Consider the following 19,040-nt stretch of genomic DNA (forward strand, 5'->3'; position numbering starts at 1 on the left):
CTTTTCACTGTGTATTTTAAGACACTGTCTCACAAGTTGTCCTGAGTAACAATTCATAGCTTAGTTATCCTGAATGACATCTTCAGGGGTTCTGCTGTGTCTTCTACCCTCTGCGGCAAAATTGTAGAGCATTATGTGGACACACTGTCACAGAGAGTGTGGGATGGAGGACTCAGTGCTGTTTAACAGGGAGGACAACCTCCACCCCCACCACCCCACCAGCTAAAGTTGGTAGCAGACCCAGGGAGCACGCCTACATTTCATTACCTTGTTTCTTACTGTCCGCGGAGTCTCTCACAGGGCCTCAAGGCAGCATCTCTGTACGATCACTTTAGTGTTCTTCTTCCTTGGATATGACTGGAAGACGCACAAGCTTGGGCACCCGACTCCGCCCCTTCCTCCTCCCCGTTCCCAGTAACACACCCATGTCCCCAAGGTCACCCAGAATCAGGTGGAAAGGGGGCCACATCACGGGACTGGGGCGGCAGCCTCTCCTGGGTCCCCTCTGATAACCTCGACATTCAGATGGTGGCTTTGTACAGGATGGGGGAGGAGGCAGAGCTTGAGTCAGAGGGACTGGGCATGTCCTCCACACTTACAAACCCCAAAGCAGAGCAGACATGGGCTGTGACAGGCTGCATTCTGAATCCCTTTTGAGAATTTTGAAAGCATTGCATTTAATTATTTTTTCAATTGAGTCATAGCAATAAATAAAAAAAAAAACTTTAAAAAATTATTTATTTATTTGAAAGAGGCAGAGAGGGAGAAAGAGAGAATGGGTGCGCCAAGGCCTCCAGCCACTGCAAAAGAACTCCAGACGCGTGCACCCCCTTGTGCATCTGGCTTATATGGGTCCTGGGGAATTGAACGGAGGTCCTTTGGCTTTGCAGGCAAATGCCTTAAATGCTAAGGCATTTCTCGAGCCCTTGTTTTGTTTTCGAGGTAGGGTATCACTCTAGCTCAGGCTGACCTGGTATTCACTATGTAGTCTCAGGGTGGCCTTGAACCCTTGGTGATCCTCCTACCTCTGTCTCCCGAGGGCTGGGATTAAAGACCTGCACCACGATGTCTGGTTCTTGCTAAGTATTTTTAAAAAATTACATTTTACTTATTTGGGAGAGATTAAAGGCGTGTGCCACAACGCCAGGCACAGAACAAGCAGTCATAACCGCTCAGTCATGAGGTAAGTAGGTGCTGCTTTAAACCACCATCTTCGTGGTCGCTTAAGTCATCAACATTACACACACAAGCCCAGAGAAAAAAGCCTGCAGCCTCTTGTGCCCCACAATGCATTGCAGGCTCCAGCGTCTCGTGCCCCACAATGCATTGCAGGCTCCAGCGCCTCGTGCCCCACAATGCATTGCAGGCTCCAGCGCCTCGTGCCCCACAATGCATTGCAGGCTCCAGCGTCTCGTGCCCCACAATGCATTGCAGGCTCCACCGTGCTCCCCAGCATGCTTTGCGCTCCCTGCCACCACCACCACCCCCCCCCCCGCAGGCCTCTCCCTCCCCATCACGTGCCCCACGCGTTTCCGGCACGTGCCCGTGGGTGCGGCGGGAGGTTCAGACCCCGCGGGTTTGGCGACGGTTAGGTTGGAACGAGTGCAGCGATGAGTGTCTTCTCGCGGCCGCGGTACGGAATCCCACCGTCGTCGTGCGAGGACTGCCGGGTACTCGCCGTGCGCTCTTGGGACCTCGCGGTCATGGGAGGCAGCACCCGCAGCCCGGGAACCCTGGAAGGGGACGATGTCCCCGGCCGGGTGAGGGCAAGGACCCAGATGGTGAAGATGCCCAGGGGGCCCGGGCAGCCTGCGGGGCGGGGGGTGGGGGCGGCCAGCTTCTGAGGCCTGTGTGTTTCTCTCCACCAGTCACCCTTCGAGCGCTTGAGTCAGAGGATGCTGGACATTTCCGGGGACCGGGGCGTGCTGAAGGATGTCATCCGAGAGGGTACTGGGGATGCCGTGACACCCGACGCCACGGTGCTGGGTAGGGACGAGGTGCAGCTTGGCCACCCCTTGGTCTCTGGAGAAACCATAGTTTAGCTATTTATTTATTTGTTCACTTTTTAAAATATTTTATTATTTATTTCAGAGAGAGGGCAGAGAGCAAAGCTCTTGAACATGAAAGCGCAAAGGCATTCAGAATTCATGAAGAGTCTTCCCTGTGGGTCAAGGTGTCAGGCGGCTTAAACTCATTTAATTCCTTTGTTTTGAGACAGACTGTCATAGCTCAGGCTACCTTGGAACTTGCTAAGATTTTTTTTTTTTTTTTTTTTTTTTTTTGTCTTTTTCGAGGTAGGGTCTCACTCTAGCTCAGGCTGACTTGGAATTCACTATGTAGTCTGTCAGGGCGGCCTCGAATTCACAGTGCTCCTCCTACGTCTGCCTCCTGAGTGCTGGGATTACGCCATCACACCTGGCTTATTTTTTTAATTTTTATTATTTATTTATTTTTTCGAGAGCAACAGACACACACACAGAGAGAATGAATGAATGGATGAATGGACACGCCAGTGTATCCAGTCACTGCAAACGAACTCCAGACGTATGTGCCCCATTGTGCATCTGGCTAACGTGGGTCCTGGGGAATTGATCCTCAAACCAGTGTCCTTAGGCTTCACAGGCAATCACAAAACCACTAAGCCATTTCTCCAGCCCTTGTATTTGTTTTTTTTTGAGGTAGGGTCTTTCTCTAGCTCAGGCTGACCTGGAATTCACTATGCATTCTCAGTCTGGCTTCAAACTCACTGCCATCCTCCTACCTTGGCCTCCTGAGTGCTGGGATTAAAGGTATGTGCCACCATACCCGGCGCTTGCTAAGTGTATATATATTTTTAATTTTTAAATTTTATTTATTTGAGGGGGGAGGCAGATAGAGAGAGAATGGGCACACCCAGGCCTTCAACCACTGCGATTGTACTTCAGAATCATGTACCAGCTAGTGCATCTGTCTTACATGGGTCTTGGGGAACCAAACCTGGGTCCTTAGGCTTTGCCAGCATACGCCTCAACCGCTAAGCTATCTCTCCAGCCCACTTGCTAAGTATTGAAGATGACCTTGATCCCCCTGCCACCCCTCCTCAAGTGTTGGGAGTGCAGGCATGAATCCCCGTGACCTGCTAATTGTTTTGTTTTTCTTTGATACTGGTATTATGTATGGCTTGGGAGGTGTCTTTGGTCTGTTTTTCTCATGCTAGTATGTCTTTTCCTCTGTCCTAGTGAAATATTCTGGATACCTGGAGCACATGGACAAACCCTTTGATTCTAATTACTTTAGGAAGACCCCTCGGCTGATGAAACTTGGAGAGGGTAAATTCACAGAAAGAAAGTCATAAGTCATGTGGACAAGATAGAAAGCGCTGAGCCTTTGGACTTTGGCTGTCAGGACACAGGCTCCTAGTGGTATTTCTGAGGCTGGATTTTTGGAAAATGCCTGGGTTATGTTCAGCCTTTCCCCTTGAGACTTAGAGAATTGGGAGAGAACCTGTCCATCATGGTTGTCTTTGCATCCTAACTAACTCACTGGGCATCTTTTTAAACTCAGGAACCTCCTCCCCAGCCTCTCAGGTGTTGGGGTGACAGGCTTGAGCCACCACACCTGGTTCTACGGTGCACTTTTCTTTGTTCAGGCATGAGATCAGCATGTATCGAATGCTTGCTTTCCACTGTGCCTGGTGAATAAGAAGTGATACTCTGATGATGAGGACATCTGACTTTAAGGACCTCACTGGGGGAGATTGGCCAGCAGTAGACAACTGACCTGGTAGAAATGGATGAGAGCAAGACAGCTCTGAGGAGAGCTGTGGGTTTGATTATGGAAGCTTGATGGTTAATTCCTGCTAGAAGGGTCCCAGAAGAATACCAGAGAGAAGGCTTGAAATGAGCCCTGAGGTTTTTTATGATTTCTGTGGGGTTTTTTTTGGGGGGGGGGGAAGGGTCTTGTAGCCCAGACTGACGTGCAATTCACTATGTAGTCTCAGGCAATCCTTCTACCTCTTCTTTCTGATTGCTGAGGTTAAAGCTATGTGCCACCATGCCTGGCAAGCCCTGAGGTTGGAATAAGATATCAGTTGAGGTAGAGCTTAGGCATGGTTGGGAGGAGACTTGATGGGAACGGCCCAACTAGCAGAAATGTGGAGCCCCACTGCTGCTGCTCCTGGGAAGCTGAAGCGTGGGGTAGTGGTGACAGCAGGGTGCACGGCTGAGCAGTGAGTCGGCTCTACCTTGCAGAAGGTTTGGCTTACCATATGGAGAGAGTTGAGCTGGGAGTGGGAAGAACAGGGTGCTGGGCCAGCATTGGTGAGGGTCTCTGTCCCTTCTTCCAGACATTACCCTGTGGGGCATGGAGCTGGGCCTTCTGAGCATGCGGAAGGGGGAGCTGGCCAGGTTTCTGTTCAAGCCGACCTACGCCTATGGCGCGCTGGGCTGCCCTCCTCTCATCCCCCCCAGCGCCACTGTCCTGTTTGAGATCGAGCTGCTTGACTTCCTCGACTCTGCTGAGTCAGACAAGTTTTGTGCGCTCTCAGCTGTAAGTTCCCAAGCATAGGCTTTCCAGCACTTTCCAAAGAGAGTGGTAGGATTGTGTTTGGGGTGGTTCTTTTAGATAACCTGTTCTGAGTCCCACTTCCTCAGCAGTGGTGATAGAGGATCAGCCTCCCCACCCCCACTGTCTGTTTCTGTCTCTCTCAGGTAAGTGTGCAGGGCAGGTAGGGCAGGGGCTACTTGTGCATTAGCTGCTTGAGCTGACTGACTGTGTGTGTTTATTTGAGAGAGAGAGAATGGGCGCACCAGGAAACGAACTCCAGATGCATGTGCCACCATGTGCATCTGGCTTATCTGGGTTCTGGGGCATCAAACCTGGGCCCTTAGGCTTTGCAGACAAGCACCTTAACTGCTAAGCCATCTCTCCAGGCCCTGACTGACTTTTTAGTTTTCCCTACAAGGTAGTGCATGACCAGTTGCTTTTCAGCAAATTAAACTTTGGTAGCTCATAACAAGGATGATTGGGGAGTGTGGGAATGTCTGGTAGTAGAGTGCTTGCCTAAGATCCCCAAATGAGCGCCTGGGGGTGTAGCTCAGCTGTAAAATGCCTGCCTAGGTTCCCTCAGTGAGGGGCTGGGGGCGTGGCCCAGTGTTACAGTGCTTTCACAGCATGCACAGGTGTTGGGTGCCATCCTCAACACTGCAAAAGAAAAGGTGTGGGGGGCACTTCTGTGCAACTGATGGTCCTGCCCAGGCCTCTGGAGAGTGAAAGATGGTGAAGTAACTGGACAGCAAGACTAGGACGTGAGGCATGGGCTGCAGCAGTCTCAGGAAGATTGGACGCATGGTCACTGTCCTCAAAACTGTGTCTTGTCTTTTCTGTGCAGCCTTTCACATCTCTCTTCCATAGAAGCTCAGCTTACATTCCTGTCAGTGATCACACACATTGCCTTTGTCTTGCAGTTATACACTGGCTGCATATGTGGCCGTAGGTGTCCATCCATTCCAGGTTTTGCATCTCCACAAAATATATTGTCTAGGGCTGGAGACGTGGCTCAGTGGTTTAAGTGCTGCCCTGATTCAGTTCCCCATGTAAATCCAGATGCACAAAGTGGCACATGCATCTGGAGTTTGTTTGCAGTGGCAGGAGGTCCTGGTGTGCCTATTTTCTCCTCTCACAAATAAATAAATAAATAAATGGTCTCGTTCACTCTAAGCTGTCAGTGCCCAAGTGAGGACCTTCCGTTTTCCTCATCTTTCCACAGAGGAGAGAGGAGAGGCACTTGCATATGCCTGGAGTTCTGTAGAAGATTCTGATGTGAAGGCAAAACGTCAGGACTCTGACCTCCTAGGGCCCTGAGCAAACCAACACTTGCAGAACTTTTTTTAAATAAAATTTTGATAATTGTTTCTAGACACGGGAGATGGCTCAGAGGGTAAAGGTGCTTGCTGCTTAAGTGTGAAGGCCCAAGATGGCCAGAGTTTGATTCCCCGGGAGTGGGAGCATAGACCTGAGAATCATTTGGACTCACTGACTGGCAGCTCTGAGTTGAAGGGAAGACTCCATTTCAATGAGATACACAGATGAGTGATAGAAGAGGGCACCTCATGCTCCCTGGCTTCCTCATGTGCATACATAAGGTATGCATATACAATACATAGACACATTAGTAAAATATATATATGGCTGGAGAGATGGCTCAGCAGTTAAAAAAAAGATGGTTCTGAGCTTGCAAGGCCCCTCAGCTTCTAAGTCCATGGGCACTGCTGCTTTAGGGGACGTCTTAGGAGGACAGGACTTGTTGTTTTCTGACCCTACTCTGTTGAATGTGCTAGTCGTAACTCCACGTGTAGGGTCTCTGTTTGGACTCGGAGGTGACCCCTGCACATGCAAGGCAGTAAACAAGGGTCACGCTCTGCTAGGGCCGTAGTCCTAGCTGTGCTGTGCCTGCCTTTGTGCCGCGCTGGCTTCTGGCTTCCTTGCCAGCAATTTCTGTCTGGTTTCTAGGAACAACAAGGAGAGTTTCCACTTCAGAAGGTCCTCAAGGTGGCAACTACTGAGAGGGAGTTTGGCAACTACCTTTTCCGTCAGAATCGTTTCTCTGATGCCAAAGCGAGGTACAAACGGGTAAGAAGGCATTGAAAGAAGAGGTGTACTTCCTGAAGACTTCTTTCTTAAAAACATGGACTTTGGGGCTGGAGAAATGGCTCAGAAGTTAAAGATGTTTGCTGGAAAAGCCTGATGATCTGGGTTTGATTCTCCAGTACCCATGTAAACAGAGATGCACAAAGTGGCATGAGTCTGGAGTTGTCTGCAGTGGCTGGAAGCCCTGGTGTGCCCATACTCTCTTTGTCTGCCTTTTTCTCTCTCTCAAATAAGAAAAAAATAATTAAGAGCTGGGCATGGTGGCACACGCCTTTAATCCCAGCACTTGGAAGGCAGAGGTGGGAGGAGCGCTGTGAGTTTGAGGCCAGCCTGAGACTACATAGTGAATTCCAGGTTAGCCTGGACTAGAGCTTAAACTCTACCTTGAAAAACACTAATAATAATAATTTTTAAACAAACATGGACTTACTTTCTCACTACTCTTCCTGGACAGCCATTAAAGTCACATAGGGCTAGGGAGTGCTTGCTGTACCTATACAAAGGGTTTGATCACCAGTACTGTATAAATCAGTTGTGGTGGCATGTGCCTCTAATTTCAGCACTCAGGAGGTAGAGACAGGAGGATCAGAAGTTTAAGGCCATCTCAGATATGTGAGTCTGAGAGTAGCCTGGGCTGCTTAAGACTCTCTCCCTCCCTCCCCCACCCTCTCTCTCTCACACACACACACACCCCTCCAGACTTTTAAAAAACATATATATTTTATTTATTTGATAGAATGAGCATGCCAGGGCCTCTAGCCACTGCAAACAAACTCTAGATACACGCAACACCTTGTGCATCTGACTTTTACGTGGGACCTGGAGAATCAAATCTGTGTCCTTTGGTTTTGCAGGCAAGTGCCTTAACCACTAAGCCATCTCTCCAGCCCATCCCTACAAGTTTTTATATATTCATCCTGTGTCTTGTATGCTTTCATGATTTCTGTAGTATTTGGTATATGTTGGCTTGTTCCTCCTCCTGACTCCTACTTTTCCTTTTCCTCAGGCCTTGTTACTGCTCCACCGGCGTTTGGCTCCCCCCGAGGAGCAGCACCTTGTGGAGGCTGCCAAACTTCTCGTTTTCCTAAACCTGTCCATCGTGTACCTGAAGCTAGAGCGACCTGCCATGGCCCTGCGCTATGGAGAACAAGCTCTGCTCATTGACAAAAGGAATGCCAAGGCCCTCTTCAGATGTGGACAGGTGAGCTAGAGAAGTGCCCAAGAAAAGGTCGTGCTCAGGCTCTATTCAGGCTCTGCCCAAAATACCATCTCTCCTCCTGTTCTGAAGTTCTGTCCCTTCCCCACAGGCTTGTCTCCTCCTGAATGAATACGAGCAGGCCAGGGATTTTCTAGTGCGTGCTCAGAAGGAGCAGCCCTGTAATCACGACATCAACAATGAGCTGAAGAAGCTGTCGGGGTGAGCCGTCTGGGCACTGAGAGAGGTGGCTGCCTCTATCCACCAGGACATGGGACTGGGTGGGAGGCAGGCCCCCAGTCCCAGTTTTCTGACAGATTCATTACCCTAAACTGACAGTTCCCAGTGAGGAGGGGGACAAGCTACCACTCTCCATTTTCAAGCATTTTTCACCTCCATATGGTACCACCTTCTAGTCAGTACCCCCTAGAGCAGAGGGCCGGGTGACTATTTTCAGAGGTAGCCCTCACTTGGAGTTCACTCTGTGGCCCAGGCTGGCCTCTAACTCATGACAATTCCCCTACCTCAGCCTTCAAGTGCTGGGATTACGGGTGTGAGCCACCACACCCAGCTTTTGAGGGGCATGTGTATATATATTTGTGTGTGTACATGTGTGTGCCTATGGAGGGCAGAGGAAAACCTCAAATGTTCTTCAGGTTCCACCTACCATTGTAGAGATGAGTTCTGGCACTGGCTTGGAGCTTGTCAAGTAGGCTAACCTGGTTGACCAGTAGGCCCCAGGGATCTGCCCCTCTCTATCTCCCCAGCAGTGGATTGAAGGTATACACCACCATGCCTGGTTCTTTTTACATGAGTTCTGGGGATCACACGCAGGTCCTGACTCTTGCAAGCACTTTACCAACTGAACTATCTGTTAATTCCCAGTGTGACTCTTCGCTCACACTGATAATACCCCAGTACTTGTGTGTGCTCCATGCACATGCTGGGAGACAAGAGACTATTGTGTGTCCTCTTATGGCTCAGACTCTTGAGGTGGGGTCTCTCCCCTCAACCTGGAACTGCTCTCCACCAGCAAGCTCCTGCAATTCTCTCTTCTGTCCTCACTGCTACTCCAAGGACTGGGTGTACAGCTCTGTGTGGTAATACCCAGCTCCTTTTTTTTGTTGTTGTTTTGTTTTTGGTTTTTTGAGGTAGGGTCTCATTCCAGGCTGACCTGGAATTCACTATGTATTCTCAGGGTAGCCTCAAACTCACAAGTGATCCTCCTCCTTCTGCCTCCCAAGTGCTGGGATTAAAGGCAGGCACCTCCACACCCAGCTTTTTTTTTTTTTTTTTTTTTTTTTTTTTAAATAGTAGCCACCTATGAGGACAACCATTACTTTGAAGATGTAGTGTTAATTCCCTGGTCTCTTTACCCTAAACATCCATTCCTGATTACTTGTCTCCAGAAGAGTGTGCATTGCTTCTAGTTGGATTTGCTTGCTAATTTCTTTTTTTAAAATATATTTATTTGTTTATGAGAAAGAGACAGAGAGAAAGGGAGAATGAGCACGCCAGGGCCTCTAGCCACTGCATACGAACTCCAGACACATGCGCCCCCTTGTGCATCTGGCTTACATGGGTCCTGGGGAATCAAACTTGGGTCCTTAGGCTTTGCAGGCAAATGTCATAACCGCTAAGCTGTTTCCCCAGTCCCGACTGCTACATTTCTGACTTACCAGAGCTTTCCAGGAGTTTCCTTTCTGATGTGTATAAAAGCATCCTCTCAGGTTAATGCCAAATTTTTAGGATCTGACCATTCCTTAGCAATAAAATCTCAAAGCTTTTTAAGTTGCATGCTAGCGAGTGTCGGGGCCGCTTTAGGCAGGCCAGCCTTAAACCTGGAGTTCATTGGCAGCTCCAGCCTTCGCAGCTGCTGTCTTTTCATCTGGTGGCATTGTATCCAGGGGCTCACTGAGCAGGCTTGGCTTTGCCTGTGCCCTGTCTCCTGTTCTCATTAGGCCTGCTGAATTTTCAGTGTTCCTTACCTGAGCAGGGAATTCCAGCCACCAGATGTCACCTCCTGCAAACATATAGCGTGCCTTTTCTCTACAGCTCTTACAAGGACTACATGGACAGAGAGAAAGAAATGTGTCACCGAATGTTTGCTTCCTGTGAAAATGATTGTGCTGTGGGAAGGAAGTGAAGGTAATCGAGGGCCTGGGTAGCTTCTGGATTGGGCCCACTGGGGACAGACGTCGTTTCCTCAGCCCCCAGGGACTGGTAGCTCTTTGCAGCTAAGGATCAAGCTAATGTACAATTACAGGACCGAATGCACTGTTGGGAGTCTTCTCTCACAGAGGAGTTCACTGTGGGAAAGTAGCAAGTTTGGAGGTTAAGTTTATATATTTGGGAGGTGTAGAGTTTTAACACTTTATAAACATTTCTTTATGCTTTATGTTATAACAGTTGTTGTTGTTGTTAAGGTAGGGTCTCATAACCCAGGCTGACCTGGAATTCACTATGTAGTCTCAGTCTGGCCTTGAACTCATGGCGGCGATCCTCCTACCTCTGCTCCTGAGTGCTGGGATTACAGGAGTGCACCACCACACCTGGCTGTTACAACATTTTGTTTTGTCTTTGTTTTTCGAGGTAGGGTCTCACTCTAGCCCAGGCTGACCTGGAATTCACTATGGAGTCTCAGGGTGACCTAGACCTCATGGCAATCCTCCTACCTCTGCCTCCCGAGTGCTGGGATTAAAGGCGTGCGCCACCACGCCCGGCCTGTTATAACATTTTAAAACTGTTTCTCTCTCTCTCTCTCTCTCTTTCTTTCTTTCTTTCTTTTCTTTTCTTTCTTTTTTGAGGTAGGGCCTCATTTTAGCTCAGGCTGACCTGAAATTCATTATGTAGTCTCAGGGTGGCCTTGAACTCATGGCAGTCCTACCTCTGCTTCCCAAGTGCTGGGATTACAGGTGTGTGCCACCATGCCTGGCAAAACCATTTCTTTATGCTTTGTTAAACTCTTCTCAAAGACATTTGGAACATGAAACAATGAATACAGTTATTAATGTGACAATTTAGCTGAATTTGGTTTTCTTTCCTTTCTTTCTTTTCTTTCCTTCCTTCCTTCCTTTTTTAGACAGTCTCACTGTATATCCCAAGCTGTCCTGGAGCTCACAGTTCTTCTGCCTCAGTGTGCAATATAAGGGTTACAGGTGTGCGTCACTATGCCTGGCCTCAGGCTGCATGCGTGTGCACATGTGTGTGCGTGCATGTACCAGGTGTTGAACTCAGGGCCTCACACATGCGAGGTGAGTGTAGAAGAGCAACCCAGGCTTTTCTTTTTCGTGTGTGTTTTTTTTTTTTTTTAATTTTTATTTATTTGAGAGTGACAGACACAGAGAGAAAGACAGATAGAGGGAGAGGGAGAGAATGGGCGCGCCAGGGCTTCCAGCCTCTGCAAACGAACTCCGGATGCGTGCGTCCCCTTGTGCATCTGGCTAACGTGGGACCTGGGGAACCAAGCCTCGAACCGGGGTCCTTAGGCTTCACAGGCAAGCGCTTAACCGCTAAGCCATCTCTCCAGCCCCGTGTGTGTGTTTTTTCAAGCTAGGGTCTCTGTGTAGTCTCAGGGTGGTCTTGAACTCAAGGCAATCCTCCTACCTCTGCCTCTGCAGTGCTGGGATTAAAGTGTGCGCCACCACACCTGGCTCTTTTTTGATTTTTCAAGGCTTACGTGGGATCTGAAGAGTCAAACATAGGTCCTTAGGTTTTGCAGCCTTAACTGCTAAGACATCCCTCCAGCCCTCAGGCTTTTCTTAATCTGGTTTTTCACCTTCCATCTCCAATCACTCTCCAATCTCACTTTCTCATTACTAAGGAAGACAAAATACGGGTATTAAGGGGTAAAGTTCAGCTGTGCCTCTTAAATTCTGTTTATTGCTAGAATTAGAGATTTGAAGGTGTCAGAACTAATGCGCAGAGTGTAACATTGCTATCAATTACACAGGGGACTTAGCAGGCACAGGGAAGGGTGTCCCCAGGAATACATGAGATAACCTTTCAGTCTGCCCTGCTATTACTTAAGAAAATTAATGGAAACAAAATCACCTGCCTGAAACACCTGCTCAGCCAGGCCCAGAGCTCCAATCTCTTGAGAGAAGTTAAACAAGGAACAAGAAGGAAACAGCTGCTGAGCGGCTCCTGGCGGTAAATTTCTCCTTTGTTGCTCCATCCCTCTGGGTCTCCACAAAAGCGGCTTATGAGTGGGGGTTGTGAAAGGCCTATTCATCCCTGTGCATGTGCACTCAGGCTCTGTGAACCCATGCTATCTGCCTGGCAGATGCCGCCAGTCTGCATCAGAAGTACACATTGGCTCTCTCACTGACATGATCTTGTGCCCCAGCCTGCAGGTCTTTGGGGCATTTCGGAGTATCACAGTTCTTTTGAACTGAACCATGAGCCCGAGGATCTCTCTTCTCTCTCCTCTCCTTGGCTTTTACCACCATCATATCCAGTAGACACACAAGACTGGTAACTGGTTGTTCCTCAGACATGTTTGTGTACACATGTGTGCCAGCACAAGTGCACATGTGTGTATGTGCATGGAGGACAGCTTCAGGTTGTTCACGGTAGGGTCTTATACCGATTAGGCTAGACTGGCCAGCACACCCCAAGGATCCACTGGTCCCTGCCTCCAGCAGCGGGATTATGAGTGCGTGCCACCACTTCTGGCTTTGTTTTACTGACCCAGCTCTCATCGCTGTGCTTGCGAGGCAGGCACTTTACTGACTGGCTTCCTAGACATGCTGCTTTAGTTACTGCAGGCCCATTTTGGAAGCAGATGCTGGAAAAGGCCGATGGGCCACAGGCCAGGTGTGCAGCCCAAAGGAGCTTAAGACTGGTCATGTTTGTCTCCCTGCAGAGCCCCAGTTCTTGGCGTGCTGACTCTTTGGGTCTGAGATGGCATCAGGCATATTCCTGCTGCCCTTCTGTTCACATCATATTTAGATCTTGTCATCGATGTTCTCCCTCCCTCTCTTCTGCTGTACTTGTGGCCTGTCAGTCACTTGGAAGAAGCTAAAAGCCTGGTCAGCTTGATCTTGACAGTTTAGGGTCATTTTCAGTTGTGCTCTTGTTAGATGTTAGCTCCCGCTGACTTGTAAGGTGACTTCCTGTTGAGTGAGTGTCCTCTTTGTTGTAATTTCAGGTTAAAGGTAACTTGAGTGTTTTATTTCTTTTTTTTTTTTTTCGAAGTAGGGTGTCTCTCTAGCCCAGGCTGATGTGGAATTCACTCTGTAGTCTTAGGGTGGCCTTGAATTCACAGTGATTCTCCTACTTCTGCCTCCCAAGTGCTGGGATTAAAGGTGTGTGCCACCACACCCAGCTTAGTATTTTATTTTTAGATGGGAGACCCTCTTGTCTTTTCTCATCTGTGCACCTAACAGCACCAGTGATGGGTTTGGATCAAGTGTAAAGGAGCCAATGTGAGATAGCCTCCTTTCAGATGTACTCTGTAGGCTCTTGCATTGGCTGGCATGTCCTCTTCTGATTGCAGGGGACAGAAACCCAGTTTTTAATGAGGTGGGGGAGCACATGTGTGTGCATGTGTGTGGAAGCTAGAGGATAACCTTGGGTGTCGCCCTCAGGAACACCACGTCCTGCTTTGAAGCAGGCCCTCTCAGTGCCCTGGAGCTCACTAAAGAGACTAGACTGGCTGCCCAGCAAGCCCAGGGATCCTCAGTACCTGAGCACTGGGGGTACAGGTCATGCTGTGGTGTGTGGATTCTGAGGCTGGCACTTGGAACCTTGTGACTGCAAGGCAAGTGACTTACTCACCAAGCCATATCCTCAGCCTTGAAACCCATTCTTAGTATAAGCCAGCAGAGTTCACTGACAGGGTTTTGGGAGTAGCTCTTACGGTCCAAGCAGGAGGGTGTGCAGTCCTTAGCTGCTAGAGATGGGCAGTTGTGAGGGACCTGGGCACCCTCCCTCCTCTTCATGTACCAATGCTGGAAAACCCCAAGGCTAGACTCTGGCTTGTTTGGGGGTCTCTAGAACCCCAGGTGTAGCATCTGTCACAGCATCAGATAGTAAAGGAGGCTGGGAAAGATGATGTGACATTAGGTGGCTCAGGGGATGGAGATGTTGGACAGATTGGCAGAGATGCCCGTGGTGGTTACTCAGCTGTGTCCAGATACACTGCTCTTTGGGTGGGACCCGGTCTTGCTCCTGGTGTGGGAGGAACAGATGCGGTGGAAGTTTATCTCTTTCCCTCAGGCCTTCACATGCCTGGATGCTGCTAGCTGACCTGAAAGAACATGTGAGACTTCTTCATAGGCTCAGCAGAGCAGTCAGACTGCACTCTCAGATTGGCGGTACTGCATTGAAGTGCCCGGAAGGGCTTGACAGCCTTTGCTAACTGCCTCATGGGGAAGACATCCCTAAAGTGCCATCTCTGAAGCAGTGATGTGACCAGGGCACCACAGCATAATCTCAACAGATGTGTCATAATTGGGAACCCTTAAGGGTGACTGTCTCCTCATTCCTGTGTTTCCACTGTGTTCCCCCCCCCCTTGATAGGGTCTTGCTGTAGCTCAGGCTGACCTGGAATTCACTATGGAGTCTCAGGGTGGCCTTGAACTCAACACGACCCTCCTGCCTCTGCCTCCTGAGTGCTGGGATTAAAGGTGTGCGCCATCACGCCCAGTCTCCACCTTGCTCTTGAGTGCAAGCTTTTACTATGTCCTTCCTGTCCTAAGAAGCCAGCGTGTGAAACCTCGGTCACTGCATTGTGTGTGGAAGGAGGTGAAAGGGCGCACTCTCACTGTTGTCCCCAATTTAAGTGCTTCACATGCAGTGGGTAAGAATTACTGTGGTTTCTAGAGGCCAGTACCAATAATCAGTTACAAAAGGACAGGATTTGGTCTGATACAAGGATTTATTAACTAAATGTCCTGCACTGGGTTTTTCCAACACGGGACCACACAGAACACTTTTGACTGCTTTTGAAGAATGGCCTTGGAGGAAGCACCTGCTGGGATGGGTGGGGCCTTTCTCCACTCTGTTCTACATGGTAGTTGGTCTTGAGAGGGGCGCATTGCCTTTAAGGTCTGTTGGATCAGAACTGGAGGCCCTGAGAGGTGGATGACTGTGAGATTAGATGGCCTTCCTGATTATTTGCCTCAAACCGTTGCTATCCGGTGCTTGTGGACTTTAAAGGCAGATTGAACAGCGCCCATCTTTTTTTTATTTTTTATTTTTGGCTTTTTAGGCTGACCTGGAATTTATTGTGTAGTCTCTGGGTGGCCTTGAACCCACAGCGATCCTCCTACCTCTGGAGTGCTTGGATTAAAGGCATGTGCCACCACACCCATCTAACAGCTCCTGCCTTTTATGCACTTGTAATAGAGATGAAATGTGACATGCCGTGTATCCATAGCAGGAGATAAATCCCATCAGGAAAGAAGTAGATCAAAGATTTTGTTGCCAGATGTGAATTTTGGCTGCTGAAGGAACGTCATCCTGGGCAGCGACCAGGTGTCCCACCATGCTTTTCACACCAATAGCAAGGTCGTGACCCCCCCCGTGGTGCTGGCTATCTTCAGCACATGGGAAGGCTGGGCTGTCGAGGGGGGAGCTGATGGGACCCATCTGTTAAGTTGCGTGCAGCAGCAGGAGCCTCTATCATACCTGTATGCACACACAGTAAATATAATGTTTTTGAGGTAGGGTCTCACTGTAGCCCAGGCTGACCTGGAATTCACTATGGAGTCTCAGGGTGGCCTCGAACTCATGGTGATCCTCCTACCTCTGCCTCCTGAGTGCTGGGATCAAAGGCATGCACCACCTCACCTGGATGAATACATTTTTTTTTTTTTTTAAGAGAGAGAGAGGGCGGGTGTGGTAGCACATGCCTACGGGAGGCAGAGGTAGGAAGGTCGCTGTGAGTTCGAGGCCACCCTGAGATTCCATAGTGAATTCCAGGTCAGCCTGGGCTACAGTGAGACCCTATTTAGAAAAATCAAAAAAATAAAATAAAAGAGAGAGAGAGAGATAAAGGATTGGCGTGCCAGGACCTCTAGCCACTGCATTCAATCTCCAGATGTGTGCGCCACCTTGTCCACGTGCATGACTTTGTGTACAGGCATCACCTTGTGTGTCTGGCTTACGTGGGTTCTGGGGAGTCGAACCTGAGTCCTTAGGCTTCACAGGCAAGTGCCTTAGTCACCAAACCATCTCTCAAGCCCCTAAATAAATTCTTTAAAGAGAAGTTGCAAGGGTAGAAAAAAATCCCATGGATGGGGCCTGTGCTGAGAATGCTCAAGAAGCTTCAGAAGAGTGAGTGGGCAGAGCTCAGGAGAGGCACAGGGCTGCCTACAGACCTGGTCACACCCAGAGCACGGCAGGAAGTGCTCCCTCCCCACCAGCCACTTAACAGGGCATGGGTACAGTGCCTCTGGCTTGTTGTGTGTTGTTTTTCTTCTAGATTGTTGGACAGTACTGCTTATCATTTATGAGGTTTCATTAGCTTGTTAACTTGGATCATATATTGTTTTTCATCTTGTGTGTGTATGGGCTGGTGTGTGCCATGGCACCTGTGTGGAGGTCAGAGGTCAACCCTGGAATGTTGGTACTTGCCTTCCACCTTGTTTGAGACAGGGTTTCTCTTTATTCCTGCAAAAGTCATACTAGGGGTTGTGAGCTTTAGAATTCTCCTGCCTCTGCCTCCCATTGCATGTTTGGGATTACAGACATGTACCACTTGTGTGCAGTTGTGGATTCTGGGATCAAACTCCAGTAGTCAGAACTGAGTGTGGTGGCACACACCTCTAATCCCAGCCCTCAGGAGGCAGAGGTAGGAGGATCACCGTGAGTTTGAGGCCACCCTGATACTCCATAGTGAGTTCCAGGTCAGCCTGGACCAGAGTGAGACCCTCCCTCGGAAAACCAGAATAAATAAACAAGCACACAAACTCCAGTGGTCAGACATGTGCAGCTGGCACTTCTAAGCACTGAGCTGCCTTCTCCGTCTTCTAAGAAATGTTTTCGTGGGTTGGAGAGGTGGCTTAGATGTTAAGCCTAAGGACCTTGGTTTGAGGCTCATTTCCCCAGGACCCACGTAAGCCCAGATACACAAGGTGGCGCACACGTCTGGAGTTTAGTTTGCAGTGGCTACAGGCCCGCACCCATTCTCTATCTGCCTCTTTTTCTCTCTCTCTGTTGCTCTCAAATAAATAAATAAAAAATTTTTTAAAATTATAAGAGAAAGAGAAAGGCACATAGCGATAGACATTGGGCGCACCAGGGCCTCCAACCACTGCAAACAAAGTCCAGATATGTGCACTACCTTGTGCACCTGGCTTATGTGGGCACTGGGGAATTGAACATTGGTCTTTAGGCTTTGCAGGCAAGCACCTTAACCGCTAAGCCATCTCTCCAGCCCTTCTCCATCTTTTATGTGACCATTACTATAGCGTCTGTATGAGTAGATGTTGTCCTCACTTTATAGAAGATGAGTCAGACCTGAAGCAGCCAAGTGGCTTGCCAAGGTTACATGGCTAGAGAGTAGGAATGTGGAAGTCAGACCCTGGCAGCCTGGCCAGAGCTACCAGGCAGAAATCAACCAGAACAGCCCACAAGGGGAAGCTAGCTTTAGCTCTCAGTGGCCCCCCTGGGCATTTGCCCACATAACTGAATTTTAGGTTTACATTGCCAGATTTTGGTTTATCAGTTTGGGACATGTATCTATGTACTAGCTGCTACTTTATATATACGTATGTATGTACGTCCGTCCGTCCGTCCGTCCGTCCGTCCGTCCGTCCATCCATCCACACACACACCATCTCTATTCCCTTGAAGTTACTACTTTTATACCTCATCTGTTAGTGTGATGAAAATAACATGTTCACCTTGGTGGTATTGGTTCCAAGAAGACTGTAAAATATACTCTGTTCTGTATGTTGAGGCCATGACTAACTGAAAGCAATGCTTATGTTTATATGACTTGTGTATCCCCTGCAGTTTCTAATTGCCTCCCCCACCCCCGCACTGAACCACTTGCCTATATCATATTATGTACTTTAAAGTGTAACGGAACCACATCATCTTGCATCCCGCTCTGCACATGGGCCTCACTGCTGGAAACGTCCATATTTGCAGAACAGTCTGTACAAATTGTTCTGCAGACTGAGGTCCAGCTGCCATCTGGGGCTTCTTTGATCTCCAGGGACCCTGTTCTTGGTTTACTTCCTTGTCCTCGTACACTGGGGCAACTTTGGAAACTGAATGCATAGGAAATGAGCTATGTGAATTCTGTTTGTTTGTTTTTTTTCTTTTTGGTTTTTCAAGGTAGGGTGTTGCTCTAGCCCAGGCAGATGTGGAGTTCACTATGTAGTCTCAGGGTGGCCTTGAACTCACAGTGATCCTCCAACCTCTGCCTCCCGAGTGCTGGGATTGAAGATGTGCTCCACCAGACCTGGCTTCTTCTTCTTTTTTTTAATGGTTTTGCTATGTAGCCCAGGCTGGCCTGGAGCTTGGCAATACTCCTTCCTCAGTATTCCTGAGTGCTAGGCTTACCACACCTACCTCCATGTGAATCTTCATATGTCCAAAAAATGTTTCATCAAGCTTTTACACTGTGTGTGTGTGTGTGCGTGCGCGCGCACGTGCGCGCGTGCTAGGGGGTGATGTTCGTTTTGTCTTTCAAGATAGGGTCTTGATCTAGCCCAGGCTGACCTGGAATTCACTATGTAGTCTCGGGGTGGCCTCAAACTCACAGTGATCCTCCTACCTCTGACACCAGAGTATTGGGATTAAAGGCATGCACTACCATGCCCAGCAAACCTTTGTACTGTTAAAAAAAAATAATAATTCTAGGGCTGGAGAGATGGTTGAGTGGTTAAGCACTTGCCTGTGAAGCCTAAGGACTCCTGTTCGAGGCTCGATTCTCCAGAGCCCATGTTAGCTAGATGCACCGGGGGCGCACACATCTGGAGTTCGTTTGCAGTGGCTGGCAGCCCTGGCGCGCCCATTCTCTCTCTCTCTCTCTCTATCTGCCTCTTTCTCTCTCTGTCACTCGCGAATAAATAAATAAATATGAACAAAAAAATTAAAAAATAATTCTATTTATTTATGAGAAGAAAGAGAGAAAGGGAGGGGATGGACATGCCAGGGCCTCTTCCAGCACTGCAAATGAATTCCAAGTGCATATGTCACATTGTGCATCTCCCTTTACATGGGTACTAGGGACTCAAATTTGGAGCGTTAGGCTTTG

The 19,040-nt window shown here is 48.9% G+C and overlaps 1 protein-coding gene across 1 annotated transcript in view; it reads left to right on the forward strand.

Annotated features, from left to right (window-relative positions):
* The first annotated feature begins 1,610 nt into the window (after positions 1-1,610).
* Positions 1,611-19,040, forward strand: part of Fkbp6 (FKBP prolyl isomerase family member 6 (inactive)) — a 32,513-nt gene continuing 15,083 nt past the window's right edge. Inside the window, exons 1-8 of the mRNA XM_045144388.1 lie at positions 1,611-1,670; positions 1,869-1,986; positions 3,219-3,308; positions 4,325-4,527; positions 6,490-6,609; positions 7,634-7,828; positions 7,935-8,044; positions 9,878-9,970. Of these exons, the coding sequence (XP_045000323.1) occupies positions 1,611-1,670; positions 1,869-1,986; positions 3,219-3,308; positions 4,325-4,527; positions 6,490-6,609; positions 7,634-7,828; positions 7,935-8,044; positions 9,878-9,968 (987 nt within the window). The 3' untranslated portion in view covers positions 9,969-9,970. The remainder of the gene's footprint in view (positions 1,671-1,868; positions 1,987-3,218; positions 3,309-4,324; positions 4,528-6,489; positions 6,610-7,633; positions 7,829-7,934; positions 8,045-9,877; positions 9,971-19,040) is intronic.

This window comes from Jaculus jaculus, chromosome 2, assembly GCF_020740685.1.
Source record: "Jaculus jaculus isolate mJacJac1 chromosome 2, mJacJac1.mat.Y.cur, whole genome shotgun sequence".
NCBI classification, from domain to species: Eukaryota; Metazoa; Chordata; class Mammalia; order Rodentia; family Dipodidae; genus Jaculus; species Jaculus jaculus.